Raw genomic sequence first — 20460 nt, 5'->3', positions numbered from 1 at the left:
AGCCAAAGAGTCATTATTATCTTTAATCTTCTGGCTTAACATGAGGCACTCACTTCTGGAGCCACACAAGCAAATAGTTGGGCTTTTTTCTTGATGCCTATCTTCTGCACAGTTTCTAAAGCCTTGCTGATTTCGGAAGACATTCTAAAATTTGCCCCCTTTCTTGCGGCTAATCCTCTCAACATCACTCCTGATATATCCTCAAAAAATGTATCCAATCAAGCATCGATTTCGGTAAAAAAATTTCAAATCTCAAAAAGCATCAGTGATGTTAAACAACATGCGATGGGAAAAACATAAAAATCAAATAAACTACTACATAAAATGACTCAAAATAAACTCATGATCGTAGCTGTCAATCTCCGGCGTCTCCTGATGGTACACGTGTCGAAAATGCTGACGATGTCCTCATCATTCAGTGTCTTAGAAGCAGAAACATTCGTGATCAATTTTGAGATCATCCTAACTCTTTTTTCAACAGCTATAATCAAGGCAGTGTTATTTGACTATATGTTCTCAATGATGCTATAACGCCTTAATGGAAGTTCAAATTAGCTTAAATCGTGCATTTATAAGTATATTTTAAAACTTCAGAAGGCCATTTGGAGAGTTAAATGTCCTCCGAATTTAACATGTTTATAATTAAAATAAGTTTCTGGATAAGATTAAGCCGATAAGCTCAATATTGCTCAACTATGAGATCCATAAGGCACTGAGAGGCTCCAAAATGTCTAATAATTAAGGAGGGCTAATTCAAATCATCCCATAAGGCATCCTGACTTCTTATAAAAATGACCAAACTAAACACCCATAAAAAGATCATGTTTCTACGAATTTAGGGAGGCCTTAAAAAAAAAAAGAGACATGGGTTCATATAAATTTCTAGAGTTTTTCCCACGACCAACTAACAAACCACACACCAAACAGAGAACTTGCCACCACCAGACAAGATCCATTGACCAATATCGAAGCATGCCATCACCATCACAATTGCTAAACAATGTACATAGACCAACATCAATAACTATCATCGACAATGCCAGATATCATTCATTGATGCCAACTATAGCCATCGCCTAATGTTAGCCAACTATCGATGTCGGATGCCTTCCAATTAGTCTCTGACGACAATTGCAAGCCTTACTCATCGAATGTCTCCCCTCCGATAAAGAGAATGATCGAGTTAAAATGCCAACTATCACCTAATTTCTAATGTTAATCATCGATTGTTACCCAACACATACAATGATTGATGTTTAATGCCTCTTCCCAATCGCCTAATCTCCCAAGTCCCATCTAATAAGGATAATATCCAATCCTGACAAACGACATTGACCAACCTCTAACATTCCTAGTCAATCGTTGCACGACACATAGCAATGACTAGCGTGTGATGTTTGACGCTTATCTTTCTGGTTGAAAGGTTAACCTTCCATATAGGAGAACGACCAAGTTGAATTGCCAACCATCACCCGACTTCTGTAGTCCTCAACAATCATTGTCTAGTGCCAATCAAAGAGTGACGTTCGACGTCCACATTCTTAGCTACATTATATGTCCTCCTATAAGAAGAATAAATGAGTCAGATCGTCGACATATCTCAAGCTCAGACCTTCCTCATCACCCAACGTATACCAAAGAGTGACCTATGATGTTCGTTACTCGACCTCCGACATTCCTCATCAAGCATCACCTCTAACATAAATTGATGATCAATATCCAACTTCAATCAGTTACAAACCTTCGACACCCATCTTCTTAGTCACCCCGTCTCCTCTCTTGCAAGGAGAACAACCAAGACGATGATCAACACAAAATTTCTAACATTTCTCATCGACGGTCGTGTGAAACCTATGAAAGAGCAACGTCTGATCCAGTCGGTCCTCCAATCTGTCTTCTTATTAAAAAACCATTGGCTCTTGGACTTCATTTTGAGGCAAATACAAAGTGATAAATACTCTAGCTAATGAGATCACTATCACAGTAATAAGAACTCAATGTAATAAAACATTTAATTGCATGCCTGCATAATGCTTCATATATAATGAGTAGAAATACGTCTTGTTAAGTTGTGGAGCCTAATTTTCACCATAAGAGGAAAACACGTTACATAGGTTTTTTTTTCCTTTTAAAGCGGGAAGGGCATTGGTCTTATGCTTGTATTAGAGGAATGTGGATTTTATTTCTCCACGATCAAATCATAGTGAAAAGTAGAGATAAACACAACCATCAATTGAGTGAACATGTATAAATTATTGTGTTTTTTATGCATTGATCTTTATATGTTCATTTCTTTCCCAACTTAGGTGTTTAAATTAGGGTTTCCCTACTTCCTAATACATATGAACATGGGTGGAAACAGCTATAGACGAATAATAAATGAAGCTCAAGCTCTGATTCAGCGCAAACCATGATCACATAGTATAAGTCTTGGCAATTGATAAGCTCAGCTGAACTAAACTAAATAAACATGTCAAGTATTAAAAACAGATCATATAGAAGAACGTTAAAGGGCCACGAATTGGAAAGATAGAAGGTTGTAGTGTGTAGGACATAGCATTCTGGATGATGAGCAGCTGAGACTATACATTCTGCAAGCAGTACATTCCAATAAGTATCAGATGCAGAGGGGACGCCCACAGAGCTTAATAATTTGGTGCCAGCACAGATAAAACCTGTAACTAGATGCACAATTAATAGTTAGAGATGCTGTGTGAGGCAGACTAAATATCAGGAATGTATTTCTTGAAGGAGAACACCCAATGACTGTTAGAAGGTGAATTTTGCAGTAAAAGATAAACTGGGAGTGGTCCGGAAGCCAATATCCACGAATTGACAGCATGGGAACAACCAACAGCATCCGAATAGAGATAAAGAAATGATTACATAGCAAGGATGGCCAACTATATAGACAATAGGAATACGCCCACTAACAATAAGATAGATGAAAATAAATTTTGATATTTTTGACACGTACAATGAAGGATAGACATTATAAATATAAAATAGATAGGTAAAACTAATATCAAAGTATTATAAAAGACAAGTGGTAGACCAAAAGTAATATGGATGGAAATTATGCAAAAAAAAAAAAAACATAGAATACATTTACTTAATACCAAATGCAACATTGAGCAGAAAGGATTGTGAAATGAGGATTTATAAAGCTGAATACAATTAGTTATGAAGCACAAGTTGTTTATGATAAACATAAGAGCATCAATAAAAACTTCCAGCATACTCGTCCAAATAAGTGAACAATTAATTTGCAAATACTCTTAAGAGGAAATATATAAAGATTAGAGGAATCTATAAACTTTCGTTGTTTAGATTGGAAATAAAGTTTTCAATTAAAGAAAGTTTTTTTACCTTCCAGCAATATAAACTGTCTTTTCTCCCTTAGGAGATTCAATCACTGTCTTTCTTCTTGACAATAGTATAGTTACACAAGGTAATCTAGCACCTGTACAATGGGGGAAAGAAAAGACGTTAAAAACAAAAGAAAAGGTGTAAAACATTACATGATGATTCTGAAAAATTGCATGATAAATAGGTAGCTGAAATTCTATAACAAAACACAAAATAACAGTGCAAGTTATATGTTCTAGAAACATTATCTTCCAACTCTAAATTCCACTCAGCAGAACATAAGCTCCCTTTGTCCACATTATCATTTCTAAAGATATTTGGACCAAAAGGAAAGATCATCAAATATTGTAGCAATCAAATGTCTGTATAACTAAATTTTAAAGTCTGCTTTAAAGTTTGATTGCACGACCAAACTGAAACTTCGACAATAAGAGGCATGATTACCAGCAGCTAGCCGATGCTTCAAACCTTTCAAAATTGTCAAGATATACACCTGACAGATTTTTTAAGATTAAGTTAGAAGTTGACAGAAGATGATCAATTGCCTGAAAAGTTATCATCCATATCGTGCAGTAAATTCACCACTAGAAATATAAAGCATGGTAGAAAACATGAGACATAAACAAGCACCGGTAAAAATATTGACTATTGAAACACCAATAAACTGTGGTTTTCTAATAGGCATGCATTAAACGAGTTGTACAACCAATGCAAAAGAACCAGTAATAGCATAAAAAAAGAAGGGCCAGTAGCTTGAATAATGAAAAACCAATAAATCAGCTTTTTTTTTTTTTGAAGGCATGCAATTTTGGGAATCTGGAGCTAAAAAAGACCTTCAAAAGGGCGACATGAAGTTAATAATAATGATATGTAACCATCAACTTGGTGAGTGTGTATACATATAATGTGATAGGGAGTTTATTAAAGGCACAAAATGATTTTTAATAACAAGTTTAGATGTATCTGTTAGCGATAGAATCAAAGAGGGACCAAAGTGAGCTATATACGCCATACAATAACAACAACAACAAGCCTTTATACCACTACGTGGGGTCGGCTACATGAATCATTTTCTCCATTGTGTCCGGCTAAGAATAAAATTCTCATTTAGATCTAATAAAGAAATGTCATTTCTAATATTTTCTAACCAAGTCTTTTTAGATCTACCTCTACCCTTCTTAAGATAGGTTAAATCTAATTCATCTACTCTTCTAACCGGGTCATCGAAAGGCCCCGTTTTATATGACCAAACTATCTAAGCAACTCTCTGTAATCATATCTGCCACTAGAGCTACTCCAACCTTTTCACGTATATGCTCATTTCGTATCCTGTCTCTAAAAGTAAAGCCACTCATCCACTTGAGCATCCTCATCTCTGCTCCACTTAACTTAATATTATGCTTTTATTTTGATAGCCAACATTCTGCACCAAAAAGCATTGCAGGTCTAACCACCATCTTATAGAAATTTTTCTTAATTTGAGTGGTACTTTTCTATCACACAACAAACCCGATGCATTCCTCCACTTCATCCAACCAACTTAAATTCTAATAATAATATCCCCATCTATTTCACCATCACTATGAACAATAGACCCAAAATATTTAAAATGTGTACTCTTATTAATGACTTGATCGCTCAAAGTCACAAACCCCCACTAGATCTATTACTACTAAAATTACACTCCATGTATTCGATTTTACATCTACTCAAACGAAAACCTTTAGACTCTAAGGCTGGCCTCCATAATTCAAGTTTACTTTCAACTCCCTCTTTAGTCTTATCAACAAAAAGAATATCGTCAGCAAAATTCATAAACCAGGGAACAACCTCTTGCAAATCTCTAGTAAGAACATCAATGACTAAAGCAAAAAGATATGGGCTCAAGTCTAATCCTTGATGTAATCCAACTGAAATTGAAAAATACTTGGTCAAACCACCTTGTGTTTGGGCATAAGTAACAGCTCCAATATACATATCTCTAAGGAATTGAATATAAGCATTATTAATCCCTTTCTTTTTTAGAACTCTCCATAGCACTTCTTTTGGAACTTTATCATATGCTTTCTCTAAATCAATAAATATAATATAAAGATCTTCCTTTTTCTCTCTATACTTCTGTTAGGAAATACTTGGAATTCCCAAGTAAAACCTAACTATCTTGATGAAAACAGCGAGAATAATCCACAAATCCTAAGGAAAAAAATTAGAAAAGTAATTTTATTGCGATAGTCAAACTAACGGAAGAAAAATAACAAGATACAATAGATCCTCTATTCAAGAGGAGGATATATCTCTCTCAAATCTCTAGACGCCTCTAGAGCCCAAAAATCTAAACCTAAGAAATCTCATATTTCAGCCAAATTCAATATGCCCTTACCCTAGGAGAACAAACTATTTAATGCATACAATCCAAAAGAAAATCTCTAAACAATCCATACATTCAAATTTCCCTCCTAACTTCCACAAAAATCCTTCCTAAACAACTCCCTTGGACTCGGGTGTGCGTTCGGCGCATACAGGAGGTGGAACTCTTTCGCCTCTGTTACGCGTGAGCCGATCTTGTATGGACCGATGGACCGGTCTAACAATACTCCCCTCACAAAGACCCACCTTATCCTCAAGGTGATAGGATGGGACATTATTGATACCTTACCTTTCTTCAACTGCTCTATTAGTGCCATGTTATCGTCCACTAGAACCAAGCTAGAGCTTTCCCCTCTAGACATAGCCATGCACCTGTAAACTTCTCCTCCACATTCAACCCATTCACCATGGAATACATCTCCACCCGGTACACCCACCCATAAGCATCTTCCCATTCAAATACTAGCATCCTCAACTTCCTCACCCTCGGATCGCCACCACCCCAATAGCTTCTTTCTCTTTCAGTATAGGGGTTGTCGTGATCCCTCCATATTTCCCCTATGTAACGAGGGTAGGAATCCCACCTTCCTTCCCTTCGCCACACATGACCCGATCCCCATGGTTCGGCCTGTCCCCCTTCTTCGGTCGTCCACTCCCCTTGCCCAAAAGACCTCCTATAGGGGTCGGCCACCCCACCACCTTCATCACGAAACTCCCTTCCTGCCGTCCCCCATCCGATAACCCTATTCCACCCCTTATTGGAGCCCTAGGAGGTGGCTCTTGACCCCCTCCTCCGATGGCCCACTCCCCTTGCCCAAAATGCCTCTCATAGTGATCAGTCGTCCTACCACCTTCACCAAAAAATTTCCTCTTTGTTATCCCCTCATCAAGAAACCCTGATCAACCCCTTATTGCATCCCCAAGAGGTGGTTCTTGATGAAAGAAATTCTCCTCGCCAAACTCATCTTGTCTGATCTCCTTTCCCTTCAATTCTTCCAAGTGAATCATAGTCAAATCTTGGTTAGGGTTAGCCACTGGAACCACCAGTGAAGTTTTTGTTTGCATCTCCAAAAGCCTTCTTAACATCTCCATGATTTCCACATCATTGTCCCTCCTACAAAAATTAAACTTTGTCATTCTCCCCGCGGGTCCTTTTGCCTCCGATGTCGCTTATTGAATTTGATTTTCTAATATCTTCTTCACCATCTCATGAAGATCGGAAACCTTGTCTTCCACGAATGAAACATTGTCTTCTATGGATAAAATTCGATCTTCCACCGTCGCTTTCATTTGGCTCATCTCCCCTTTAAGGGACCTCCAACGCATCTATCTTCTTGGCCGCCATCAATACCCGGAATTTTTGTTGGTTGAAAAAAATCTGGATATTGATAAAAAAGCAGCAACAAATCCCTTCCACGGGCCAAAAATAACTGCTTATTTTCCATAAAATAACCCACGAATGATCCTAAAGTCTGCTCTAATACCAATTTGTTAGGAAATACTTGGAATTCCCAAGTAAAACCTAACTATCTTGATGAAAACAGTAAAAACGATCAACAAATCCAAAGGAAAAACAAAAAATAGTAATTTTATTTCGATAATCAAACTAACGAAAGAAAAATAACAGGATACAATTGATCCTCTATTCGAGAGGAGGATCTATCTCTCCCAAATCTCTAGACGGTGCTAGAGCCCAAAAACCTAAACCTAAGAGATCTCAAATTTCAATCAAATTCAAGACGCCCTAACCCTAAGAGAACAAACTATTTAATGCATACAATCCAAAAGAAAATCTCTAAACAGTCCATAAATTCAAATTTCCCTCCTAACGCCCTCAAAAATCCTTCTTAAACAGCTCCCTTGGACCCATGCGTGCTTTCGACACGTACAAGAGGTGGAACTCTTCTGCCTCTATTACGTGTGAGCCGGTCCTGTATGGACCGGTCCGATGGATCGGTCTAACAACTTCTTCATCAAACCTCTCAATAAATGTATGGCTTCCAAAGTAGACCTACCCGCCATGAATCCAAATTGATTTTGAGAAACATTAGTATATGTCGTAACATATGCTCCATAACTCTCTCCCATAGTTTTAAAGTATGACACATCAACTTAGTTCCTCTATAATTTGCATAATCTTGTGCATCACTTTTAATCTTAAAGATAGGAATCAACACACTCATTCTCCACACATCTAACACCTTTTTAGTCTTCAAAATAATATTAAAAAGTTTAATAAGCTAAGAAATTCCTTCATATCCTAAGCATTTCCACACCTCTATTAAAAAATCATTACGCCTAACAATTTTCCCACACTTCATTTTCTTTAAAGCCTCTCTAACTTCAGTTTTAGTAATACGCCGATAAAAACAAAAATATCTATTTTCATTTAGAGTGTTAAGATCACTAAAGTCAATCGTATTTTCACAATTTTCATCGAAAAGCTTAGCAAAATATCTCATCCACCTCTATTGAATATCCTCTTCTTAAAAAGTACTTTTTGATCTTCATCCTTAATGCACTTCACTTGAACTAAATCCTTACTACTCCTATCTCTTTGTTTAGCTAGCTTATATATATATCGTCCTCTTTAATATCTAATATATTATATAAATCATTAAAAGCTAAAGTCTTCGCATCGCATAATGCTTTCTTAAACTCCTTATGGGCAGCTTTATATCTTTCCCAAATTTTAGAATTTTTACATCTAAATCAATTTTTATAATAAAACTTCTTATTTTTTATCTTTTCCTGCATATTTTAATTACACCAACTATTTTTACTATTAGAAGCTTTTCTTTTTTATACTTCAAGCACATCCTTTGCAACATTCTTAATATTACAAACTACTATTTCCCACATAACATTAGCTTCCTCATGTACTGACAAAATCTTAAGATAGTGAATCTTACTCACAAAGATATTTGTAACTCAAAAGCTTAAAAATATGGGTGAGAGCCAACTACTTGGTATTTCTACACAACATATTTTCAACTATTTAATGTGAGAGTAAAGCCGATGACACGAGCATATTCAGATGCATCACCAAAAAGTTTAGAGGCATAGTCATGGAGCCTAGTTCTATAATTAGGAAGCCTTGTGAATTATTTTTATCTATCATGCATTTTTATTTTTTGACTCTGATGTGTTACATCTTATTGAGCCCGATTGAGCCTTGTAATGTATTTTTCGAATCATTATCATATCCATGCAAGTGTTTTGAGTGGTAGAACCCAAGCCAAATCCTAAGTCCATTTGAACATCACTAGACTAACTTTAGACCTCCATCTCACTAGTTTACCTCCAAATTATCTTTTGACTAGGACAACTCATCATTCTGTCTCTCTCCAACATGACGTCTATACCCCTTCCCTTTCTGCTTTCTTTACTTTATAATGAACTCCTCAAATTCTCCTCTCCATTAATCCTGTGACCATGAAAACGCACATAAACCATTGGAACCCCACAAATGACCCTTCATTTCTCTTCCCTTTCCCATGCATGGCCTACAACCTCATTCATCACACCTGGATTTCCTTTGTCAGCACTATATAGAAGCCCCATTAAGCTGGTGTGGTTATGTATTTGAATGAATTAAGTTTAGCTATTATGTTCCACTGTCAGTGTGGCTATACTTGTGTGCTTTTCATCTAATAAGTCTTTCCAAGTGAGAGTATAAACGGTTATGGAGGACTTTCAACAATGAAACCCAACTTGAAAAAGGATCATTCATGGAGGTCTGCTTAAATTATGTCAGATCTACCACCATAAGTGATGGCTTCTTCCATTACTAACCTATTGTTGACCTCCACATGTAATTACAAGTCGGCTATATCGAATGTGATGACAATGGTAGAAGATAGATGCAATTACATGAGAAGTTAACTCAGAAAACTGTCATCTATCGCTTATTTTGCAAAATTGTCCATCATGGTGCAACGGAAATGCAAAAAAAAAATCCAAGTAGAGCTTGTCTTGGGTTAATAATGGAGCGCTTGTCTTGGGTTCCACATGTTGTCCATGCACACAGGTGCTAACAGACTCAGAGAGGTGTTGCCATGAAGATAGAATTCATCCCACCCACTGGAAGCACCATTTCGGCCACCAGTTAGCCAATCATATTCTTGAGATAGCGAAAGACAATGAGAGATACCTTTGAATATAAAAAGTCTTTCAAAATTTGCCTAAAACAAGCCCAATAATTCAGTAAAGAAAATAGTATTTAGCAAAAAGGTTTAATCCCCAGTTTACTGATTTTCAAGACTAACAAATAACAAATGTAGCATATATATTGCAAAAGGGAAAAAAGATCAAAATGGACTCTTTATGAAGGATCAAAATGGTCCCAACAATATTAAAGGATCATTTTGGTCCCTCAAGTCTTTAACAAGGAACAAAATAGTCTCATGGTGGGACTATTTTGGTTCCTCTTTAAAGAGTTGAGCCAAAATAATCATTTAATATAATAGAGGATTATTTTGATATTTCATAAAAAGTTAGGGAACCATTTGATCATTTTCCCTATTGCAAAATTAGATAATAAATATATTATAAATGAGGCATCCTTGCATTTTCTTTCCAGGAGTTACCACATGATCCATTAGTTTGGAAGAAGTCATAACCATTCTTTTTTTTTTTTCAAAGAAGCTATTGATGAAGTTCATAACTTCATAACCGTTCTAGTAAAAATTTCTATCAATATTTGGTAATCCACTAAGGTTTTCTGTCTTTTCTCACAATATATACTTTTACATCAGCTAAGGGAATTTTGGTCAATAAATGGACTTGACATAGAGTTAATGGTATGGACCTAAGATCTGAAGAACCTTCCACGAACTTTCCCAAATTCAGGATTAGCTGATATATTGGCCGGACCTAAAGCCCCTAAGTTACCATTATAATAGACAAATGGTCCATAAGACCATGCTTCCCAGCAGGATGGCACTATGTTTTATCCTTAAAAAAAGTGGGGAGAAAAATCATGAATAACAGTTAAAAAGTGATCCAAATCGTTCTCATGATACCATTTCAAGACAAAACCTTCTTTAGTTAAATACTTAAATGAAATAAGTCAACCATTGCTCATCACAGATATTTAGGAATTATTCATCAATTAGTACTTTGCTAAATTTCAATAGTTACAAGATGATGATCCAGTGATGACCAAGGGATACTCCAGTATATTATAGAAGTGTTGCAGTGGTTCATTTCTACAGATCAGCTACAAGTAAAAAAAATTCATTCGAATTTTCACCTCAACTGTATGTACTAGCAGCTTCCTTGCATCTAAAACAATTGGGCTTTCTTTGTAGGAAACTCTTGGTACAACTCGTAATGAAGCAGCTTCCTGAAGTGTGCAAAGAACAATCATTTTAATGATATAAGTTTGTTCCACGACAAAAGAAACCATTTAAAGCACCAAAGAGAGGACGAAGAAAGAAAACAAAAGGCTTGATACCTCAAGCACAGAAAAAGATCTCGTATCATATTCTCCAAATCCATGTAAATACGAAGAAATATTTGAGCATCTTGATCTATCAAAGTTTATTCCCAAGTTCTCAATGAAGTTATTTCTAATTAGGGAGTCACGAGGAAACTGCAGGCATCCCAAAACTTGAGAAAACACTTCAACTGTCGGTATCTCACCGGATGAAATTGTTTCACGATATACCATTATTGCTCGTGATGTCCTGTAATAACAAGAAAAGGAAATATATCATGAAAAAATTTTGATCAAATGCACTAAATATAAATCTCTGCAGAATAGAGTTCTGTGCATTTGATGCACACCCATTTCAACAAACAAAATAGTAAATGAACACTTCACTGGAACTGCTTGTGATCCAAGCAAGATGGAAGCAGGGCTATGTGATGGGTAACATCAGATCATGGAAAGTATATCAGAGACGTGGCTGGCGATCTACGGCCACGATCGCGCCGATCTATTTTTGATTCATCATATGTATTTGTTTTATTTATTTGCATTATATATTTGTTTTATTAGCATTTCCCGTTTTACCCTTACTTAAGGGCCTTGTCATATGTAAGCCCTAGGGGCAATGTTGTCTTTAAGTTTCTTTTCATTGTATGAGGCTATTTATAAGCCCCTTTTGTTTCTTTTCAAGTTTATGAATGAATGATAATGAAAATTCCTGCAATCTTGTGTTTGTGTGAGAGATTTGGAGAGAACTTCCCTATGAGAGGGAAACGGATCACCCACCAACCTTGGAAGTATCCGGGTTCGTGGATCTTTTCTTCCCTATGTTTTTCTTTTTTTTTCTCTCCTTCCCATCCCTTCCTAATTTTTTATCTAATTAATTAATTTATTTATTTATTTAATACACCATAAAATAAATAAATTTTTATCGATCTCAAGATAGATGATCTATTATGAATGATATATAGATCCAAATTTATAATGTGAATTTGATATATATTTTATAAGAGTAAATTAAATCTACACATATAATATAATATAATAATAATTTATATTAAATTTATAAGCTTAAATGTAAACTAAATTTATAGATTGAAGTTTTTTAAATTTAAAATTATATATGATATTATTTGTGTATGAATTTTGTTTATTTTTTGTATCAAATTTTAAGTTTGTTCATAATTATTACATCATTCCAATTTTATTAAAATAATATTGCTATTTATTATGTCATTTGGTTCAACCCCTGTCGAACCATTGAACTTTAAATCTCTCCTTCCGGATTTATGTTCAATCGTTTTCGGAATTTTTAGAAATTTACCAATAGTCATTTATTTTACCCAACAATAAAAGCACAACACAACACAAAACAATATTAAAAAGTATAGCACAACATAACATTTTTAAACAAATCCGTAATCACAGGATAGCAAAATCTAGCTAAAGATGTGCCTTCAAGGCATGTAGACAATCAACATCATTCAAAACATATGAGAGTGATTACATACCATATGCTATCAATTTCTGGCTTTCCAGAGTAAAAGGAAATAATAGGTTCATGAAGAGAGCAAGCCTTTTCATAACTTCGTAGGCACAAACCTAGCAAGACAAAAGCATCAACTATCAACACCGAGGATAAAGCAATGCAGAAGACATGAACAACAAATACAAACAATGACATTTCCATCAAAAGTCGTTATAAATCAACAATGAAAAAGAAATGCAAATAGTTTGAAAAGGATAAAATGTTTCTCCAAATTTACAGGTAAATGAAGCAAGAAAGATGTCAAAATTGTCAAACTATTACAATGGGCCAACATTGAATTTACCAGTAAGACACCGGCACATAATAAGGTTCGGTAGAATTCCATCTGTTTTCGCTTTTGAGAGCAGTGCAAATCCCAGTTCAGCTTCATTCTTCCTTTATTTTCAGAAGATTAGATTGAAACCAAGACAAAATAAACAGATAGAAAGTCTAAAACTATTACTTTTCACATGCTACGATGAGAATGGAATATGTAACGACATTAGGAAGGACTCCTGCTTCCTTCATTTCATCAAGAACTTCAACAGATTTTGGCAACTGGTCTCCATCACCTACAGATTTACCGGAAACACATCAGGTAATATTTTACATCATCTACCATGAAACAAATACAAAGTGAAGAACTGAAGAAACATAGCCTGCAGAATAAAATAATAAAAATTGCTCTCTTTGCTAAAGATGAATGAATCAATAGATAAAACCTAACAAACTCCTGCAAAGCTAAATAATTCTTATTGCAGAAACAAGGAGTTCTAGTTCGAAGCTATGAGATATAATTATAAATGCTAGCAAACAAAATCTCTGTTTCTAATAAGGTATTTTGATACGTGAGATGGGCTAGAAACGTCAATCAAAAAAAGCTTTTGTCATTAGGTCGTTAAGCGTCAAAAACCTTTCTGAAATAGAAGCATATCCATAAATATCTATTAAAATAAAACACCTTTCTGAAATAGAAGCATATCCATAAATATCTATTAAAACCACTCATTGTTTAAGAGACAATAAACAGAGGTTTCAACATCGGAAAACAAGTACACTGATGAAGAATTACACAATTGAGGCATGCAAAGACTAGAAAAGCAATAAAATTTTACAACAATTACTCTTTAAATTTAGTATACATATCAGAAATGGAGAACCCACGTGATAAGTTTTTTATTTACCGAACCTAATGGAATTAATGAAGTATAAAAAGTAGCCAATCAAGTGTGGTTGCTCAGCTCATCCCACACTTGAGCCCACTCACGCGCATTTGGTGCATGTTCTCCTTTGCCTTCCTGCCTCACAATTCGTCATTGACGTGTTTGCCAATGACTGTCTCTGCTATGTCTACCATGATGATGTTGCGAGCCTTGCAACTATGGCTCATAGTTTGCCATCTATGGCAGCTTTCATACATTCCTTCTCCCTAGCTAACAGTTATTTTCCCCTTTTGATGACTTTCTTCCTCGCCTCAGATCATTGCCCCTATTTTCCTCATTAGAAGCACTTGCCAGATCTCCATGTCCATGGCCCCTATTCTATTGCAATCTCTCACTTCCTTAGATGCTCCTAAGTTCTCAATGGTTGTTTTGATTCGGCCGCCTTCCTCGTATTCTATGTCGACTTGACTTCGAATTTTTCCAAATTCCGCGCCTCTTATTGCTCACAACATTCATTCATTTGAAAAGTCAACTTATCACTCACCTTCAGATCACTTTCCTTATCATTTTCATTAAGATTCAATTCCCCCAAAAAAATAAGCATCATCATCATATCAAAAAGAACTTTTTTTTAGATCTCTGAGCTTGATATACCGCTCTGTTTGTTTTTTGCAAATTCTTCTTGAGATGTCCCAACATGGATGTCATTCCCAAATTCTTATCAGATTTATACTTGATGAATGAATATTCAATTAGGCTTATGGAACTTTGTCAAATCATTATTAGACTATCCTCATATGCAAACTACAACAGACCCTTCTCTGAATGTACCTACTATGTCTTTCTAAAGCATATGCTTAAGTGGTCTCTCCGATTTGACACATCTCTGAGACCACTAATCACACCTATTTGGATTATCTTTACTCAGCTTCTATTACATTTTTTCAGCTAATCTACCTTATACTCCTTGGGTTCTATCTTTGATAAAACCTTCGTATATGTGTGTTATTATTGTTCGTCGCTTCAGGCCTTCTATAGCCAGAGTTTCAATAAAAATAATGGTTATCATGCCATTGGAAAAGAATGTGTGGATTGGTTGAGAATCTTATGGATATTGGCAAAAGGTTGTCTTTGAAGGTATCCACCATATTATTCTTTATATAAAATATTTAGAAATATTTTTTCTGATTGCATTAACACTCATCGAGGAATCAAACATTCAACCACGAGGCACTCTCAAATAGCCATACCCTTCATACTCCTGCAATGGTTGATGCTCCTCCACAATTAGCTCAGGTGCGCATTCAAAATTTGTAACAAACAGACTTATCGTAGGATCCAAAACCCATTGTGCCAGCTGCTAGCCCAACAAAAATGATCTCTTCTTCTCTTGCTAGCAAGATAATGGAATTTGATCCTCTGATTCTAGAAGTTCCCCCTCTCTCTCCTATTACTGTAGACATAGTCAGTCATAATTCTCTACAGATTGGTTATTCTGATGGGAACATTATGAGTGATAATGTTCTAGTTGATAGAAGATTTCAAATCCTATTCATCAAACAATAATGTAATCAAACATACATATATATAGGCACTATCCTGTTTTCACCAAGCTTCAAACAAGGTAGTCGAAATGAGTCTTTTTTATCTCAAATATTGTTCTCTTATAGTGTTGAATGGTTCATTCTTTGGCTTCATGATATAGATGTATTTGATCTTCCCTTTTTTTTTTTTTTTTTTTAATCTATCAATTCATGGTGATCGTCTTTGTTATACTCATATAATTATCTTGTAATAAAATTGCAATTTCAAAAGAAAAAAAAAACGCAGTAGGCAAACAAGTGCAATCCATACAAAATTATAAGATGGAAGTAATTTTTTTAATCATGGAACTTCGGTAATATGCATATCTTTAATTATAAGATGCAAGTCAGATGCACTAAAAAGGTTGAATCTTTTTTTTTTTTATGATGCGAGGATAAGTTGGGAAAAAAAAAGAAAGAAAAAAAGAGAACTTTCAGGCTTTGAATAAATAGCGCCCCAACCATACTTGCAAATTGATGACAATTCAAAGGCTAGCTTACATTAGATGAGATTATGAGTAGCAGTTGTTCCATACATGTTCATTTAAAATTGACGTAAACACAGAAAATGTGTGTCAAATGAACAAGATATCCAGTAAACTAAATAAAGCATCCAGATAGCATTTGCAGTTGGAAAACACATACATAGAGCCGTAACCAAAGCATTCAGCGTTGAAACTGTTGGAAGCAACCTGATAGCTTTAATATCCTCATACAACTCCAAAGCCTTCTTCCAGTTTTTTGCCTAAAGAAAACATGAAACTTTATGGGTATTTTAGCAAACTCTTTATCTAATTTAACTGCAAAAACTTTTGATAAAAATTCGATATCCACCCTGCAAAAACTAAAACATGAAAACAATTTCAGTTCTGGGTTTGAACCAATTTTCTGAGGCGAAATGACAGAAAACATGAAGTTTGTGCTCTAAAGATCTAGATTTTACGTGCTCAAATCTGCACTGCACATTGATAAATCAAGTTCTAGGGAAGTAAAACGTACATTGCAACAAGCCCCCATAAGTGAGCTGTATGTCATGCTTCCAACAAGTATTCCTCTGTTTTTGGCATCCTTCAGAATGGCAAATGCGGCATCTATATTTTGAGCATGACCAGCAGCATCTATAATTGTACTCAGAAACATCTGCCATACAAGATTCCACAAGGTAAAAGTAGAAAATTCCTTAAGAAGCCAAATCACAAGCAGAACATGAAAGATCCATCATGAGGGAAATCATCATTTAATGGTTGAGTCTACACCAGTTTAAGGACAAAGCCAATGAGAAGAGAACACGGCCTGATTAACTTGCACCCAACAACTCAAAATTCCTGGTGAAATAATCAACAAAAATCAACTAATAACATTATAAAAACAGATTAGGTATCAAGTTTTGTAACTCGAGAAGTGTGATACATTGATGGCAATAGCGTGGAAATCCTGGATCCCTGGATGCTCGTGGACAACTATTAAACAATATTATAGAAGGTATTATTGTTGCCAATTCTTGGGAAATCAAATTGAAATTAGAGGAATGGTGGGCAACAACTCAGGAATTATTTTAGGAAAGTTGCATAAACAGCAATCAAACCCATCACCATATGGGAACAATTTGCTTGGAACTGCAGTCACCACCAACCATTTCTGCCTCTTCAACTAGCGAAAGATCTCTGGCTATTTAAATGCACCCTGATTTTGCTTATTACTTGTTTCCATTAAAAGGCTTATATAATGCATTTAATAAAATTAGATTTGTGCTTGCTATTTTTCCCCCTTTCTATAAATAAGGCCACTAGCTTGCTCATTCAAATAAGAAAAACAAAAGTATTTCTTCTCTATATCGTTCCGTCTTTTTTTTTTTTCAACAACATATCCGAGACATCTGTTGTGACCTTCTTATCCCTCATTAGTCTTTAAGTTCTTCCTTGGCCTTAACCTTGATAAATGATAAGCATGGAATTGCATCTAAAAAAAGCTTCTCCTGTGACACCACCTCCAACCATGAAATAACATTCATTGCAATACCAACAACTATGAAAGCTTCTCCAACGTATAGGTTATTGAGCAGAAGCTACAGAGGTATAGCTCTCCAATAGGCTAAATCAATCATGATGCTTATTAACCAGAGAGAGGCGATGATGATTACCTCATTGCTGCAGCTATTCCTCTTCAAAAAGATCCAAAATTCAAAATATCAAGATCTTAGCATCGTTATGTATTATTAGCTTATTAACACCATGAAAATGAAATTGGTTAAAATTTTATACTCTATGGAATGCGAATAAAAATAAATCTGGGATGTTGCAAAAGAAATGTAATCGGATAATAAAAGTAATGTTGAGTCAATTGAAATCAACTGTATCCCCGTGATCTTCGACAAGCTTATCTCTACCATTAAATATTATAATATTCTTAATAGGTATCGGGAGCAACTGAATGTCTTTCAAAAACTAAATTGAGAGTATCCATGTTAGTTGAAAAAAACATGATAGCAAAAATTATTTTCCGCATAAATAAAATTCTTGATAAAGCCCAATGTAAGATATTTGGAGCAAAAATGATTTCAGCCATTTGCAAAGTGTTCTCTAAAGTTCGTAGAGAAGAGAGTCACAAAAAAACCATGAAGGGTGACCAAGGTATTCAAACTAACTTTGAAAGCACATAGTTACCTCTCAAGATAGGCATAAATCCGATAAAAATTTTACAAAGAAAGATATTGGTATGACAACTGCCAAAAATTTGGATACACAAAAGAAACTTATAAGAAATTGCACGGGAAGCCAGGTGATTGGGAACGAAGAATATAAATCATGTCTTCTTTGCAAATAACAATGATTCTCATAAACTAACAACATCCCTCATAAGATCTCTCTTTCAATCAAGAGCAAATAAAGACGTTGAAAAAGGTGTTAAGCTAACTACAAATAAATTCAACCAAACCTGAAACTAACACCGGATCAAATGCTTAAAAATTGTATGGTATGGTTGCACATGAATTTAATTCAAAAATTAAAAAATCTCGATCATGAATTGTGGACATACGTGCATATATCACATCATCGAGAATGTCTCTTTATTTCATAAAATACGTAAGTGTATCAAGAAATATATAGCAAGGATTAGTGACCGATATGTCTAGTTACAAGAAATGGGACAATTAAGATCCCAAACTCTCATGATCCTAAATTTCGTTCAATTGGCTCTCAAGATTTCATGCAATCTCTCATACATCAGCAAAATTATCAAAGAAATGAATAATTACAAAAAAAAAAATTCTTACTCATTATAAATTCTAGGATGGGGTCTCAAGGAGATCAATTGGTAATGCTAAAAAAATATTGTATATGCATCATGAATACTGAAGAAAATCCTAAATTAGAAATAATACATGCTCAAGATGTATCTCATAAAGAGATTACAATCATGTAATGCCACCTTTGTCCTGGTCACCAAAGCATTAAGGATCTTGAAAAATTATTCCCTTCCTTTTTTATCAATAAAAATTTGGAGTCATTCTAGTGTGAAACATGTCAACTGTCAAATATATATCCTAGTCATCCATATAAAACCTCTCAATTTTTTTTTATCATTCAAAGTGACATTTGAGCACCATCTCGAGTTATGAATATCTCTGTGGCTAGGTGATTTATATCATTTGTTGATGATCATACTACAATCACTAAGATTTTCTTAATGAAAGCAAAAAAAAAAAACACACCACATTATTAAAAAACTTCATAACCACATACAAACCCAATTTAAAAATGAAATTAAATTTGAAAAAGGTGTTAAGTCAACTAAAAAAATCACCCAAACTGAAACTAACACCGAATCAATTGCTTAAAAAAGGTATTGTTGAGGGTGACTTTAATTAAAAGTTTAATAAGTCTCAATCATGAACAGTGCACTCACGCACATCAAGGATGTCTCTTTATAAAATACATCAGTGTTCCAAGACATATATAGCAAAGATTATTGACGGATATGTTTAATTACAAGAAATGGGCCAATTAAGATCTCAAACTCCCATGATCCTAAATTTCTTCTATTGGCTCTCAAAATTTAATGCAATCTCTCATACATTAGCAAAATTATCAAAGAAATGAACAATTACCAAAAAAAATCTTACTCATAAATTCTAGGATGGGGTCTCAGGGAGATCAATTGGTAATTCTAAATAAAATATTGTATTATACATCATGAATAGTGAAGAAAATCCTAAATTATAAAATAAAACATGCTCAAGATGTTATCTCCTAAAGAAGTACAATCATGCTATGCCACCTTTGTCTTGGTCACCAAAACTTTAAGTATCATGAAAAATTATTCCCTCCCCAATAAAAATTTAGAGTCATTTCAGTGTGAAACATGTCAACTGTCAAAACAAACCAAAAATATATATCCAAGTCATTCATATAAAGCCTCTCAACCTTTTTTTACCATTCATAGTGACATTTGGGGATTATTTAGGATAACTCTTATGCAAGTGATTATTTTTATTGATATATTATAGAACTATAGTTAACCACCAAGTTTGATGATTGGAACTCAACCCATTAAATTAAATATTTCACATAAAATTAGATGACTGGCAAAGAATGTTTTGTATGCAAATAAAGAGGGGCGAATGAGAATCGATATGAATTAAATAATATATGTTCTAATTTATATTGAAGAATTAGTGGCTCTTTTTAAAATTTATGAATGATATTTTATTGAATAGTTTTAATTGTTGTTGTTAAAACAACAATTAAATATTTCACATAAATTTTCTATAAATTAGATGACTAACAAAAAAGGTTTTTTTATATGCGAAAAAGGAGAGAATGAGAATGGATACGAATTGAATTATATATGCTATAATTCATATTGGAGAATTAGTGGTTCTTTTTAAAATTTATGAACAATATTTTATTGGATCATTTTAATTGTTGTTGAAACCAATGTTTTAAAAATCGGACGGGACTGGCCGGTTCAACTAGTTCAACCATGAACTAGTCAGTTGTCCGATCCAATCCAGTT

General features: G+C 34.6%; 1 protein-coding gene across 1 annotated transcript in view; it reads right to left on the bottom strand.

Moving 5' to 3' along the window:
* Nucleotides 1-20460, bottom strand: part of LOC110114224 (pentatricopeptide repeat-containing protein MRL1, chloroplastic) — a 46473-nt gene that overhangs the window by 2858 nt on the left and 23155 nt on the right. The window contains exons 10-18 of the mRNA XM_020847026.2: nucleotides 16444-16584; nucleotides 16090-16189; nucleotides 13162-13270; nucleotides 13003-13094; nucleotides 12682-12772; nucleotides 11195-11426; nucleotides 10991-11083; nucleotides 3814-3862; nucleotides 3370-3463 (exon numbers count right to left, since the gene is read on the bottom strand). Of these exons, the coding sequence (XP_020702685.1) occupies nucleotides 3370-3463; nucleotides 3814-3862; nucleotides 10991-11083; nucleotides 11195-11426; nucleotides 12682-12772; nucleotides 13003-13094; nucleotides 13162-13270; nucleotides 16090-16189; nucleotides 16444-16584 (1001 nt within the window). The remainder of the gene's footprint in view (nucleotides 1-3369; nucleotides 3464-3813; nucleotides 3863-10990; nucleotides 11084-11194; nucleotides 11427-12681; nucleotides 12773-13002; nucleotides 13095-13161; nucleotides 13271-16089; nucleotides 16190-16443; nucleotides 16585-20460) is intronic.

The sequence above is a fragment of the Dendrobium catenatum genome, unplaced genomic scaffold (genome assembly GCF_001605985.2).
Source record: "Dendrobium catenatum unplaced genomic scaffold, ASM160598v2 fragScaff_scaffold_490, whole genome shotgun sequence".
Lineage (NCBI taxonomy): Eukaryota > Viridiplantae > Streptophyta > Magnoliopsida > Asparagales > Orchidaceae > Dendrobium > Dendrobium catenatum.
The sequence above is the reverse complement of the archived record's forward strand: the minus strand, read 5'-3'. Positions and strand labels throughout refer to the sequence as shown.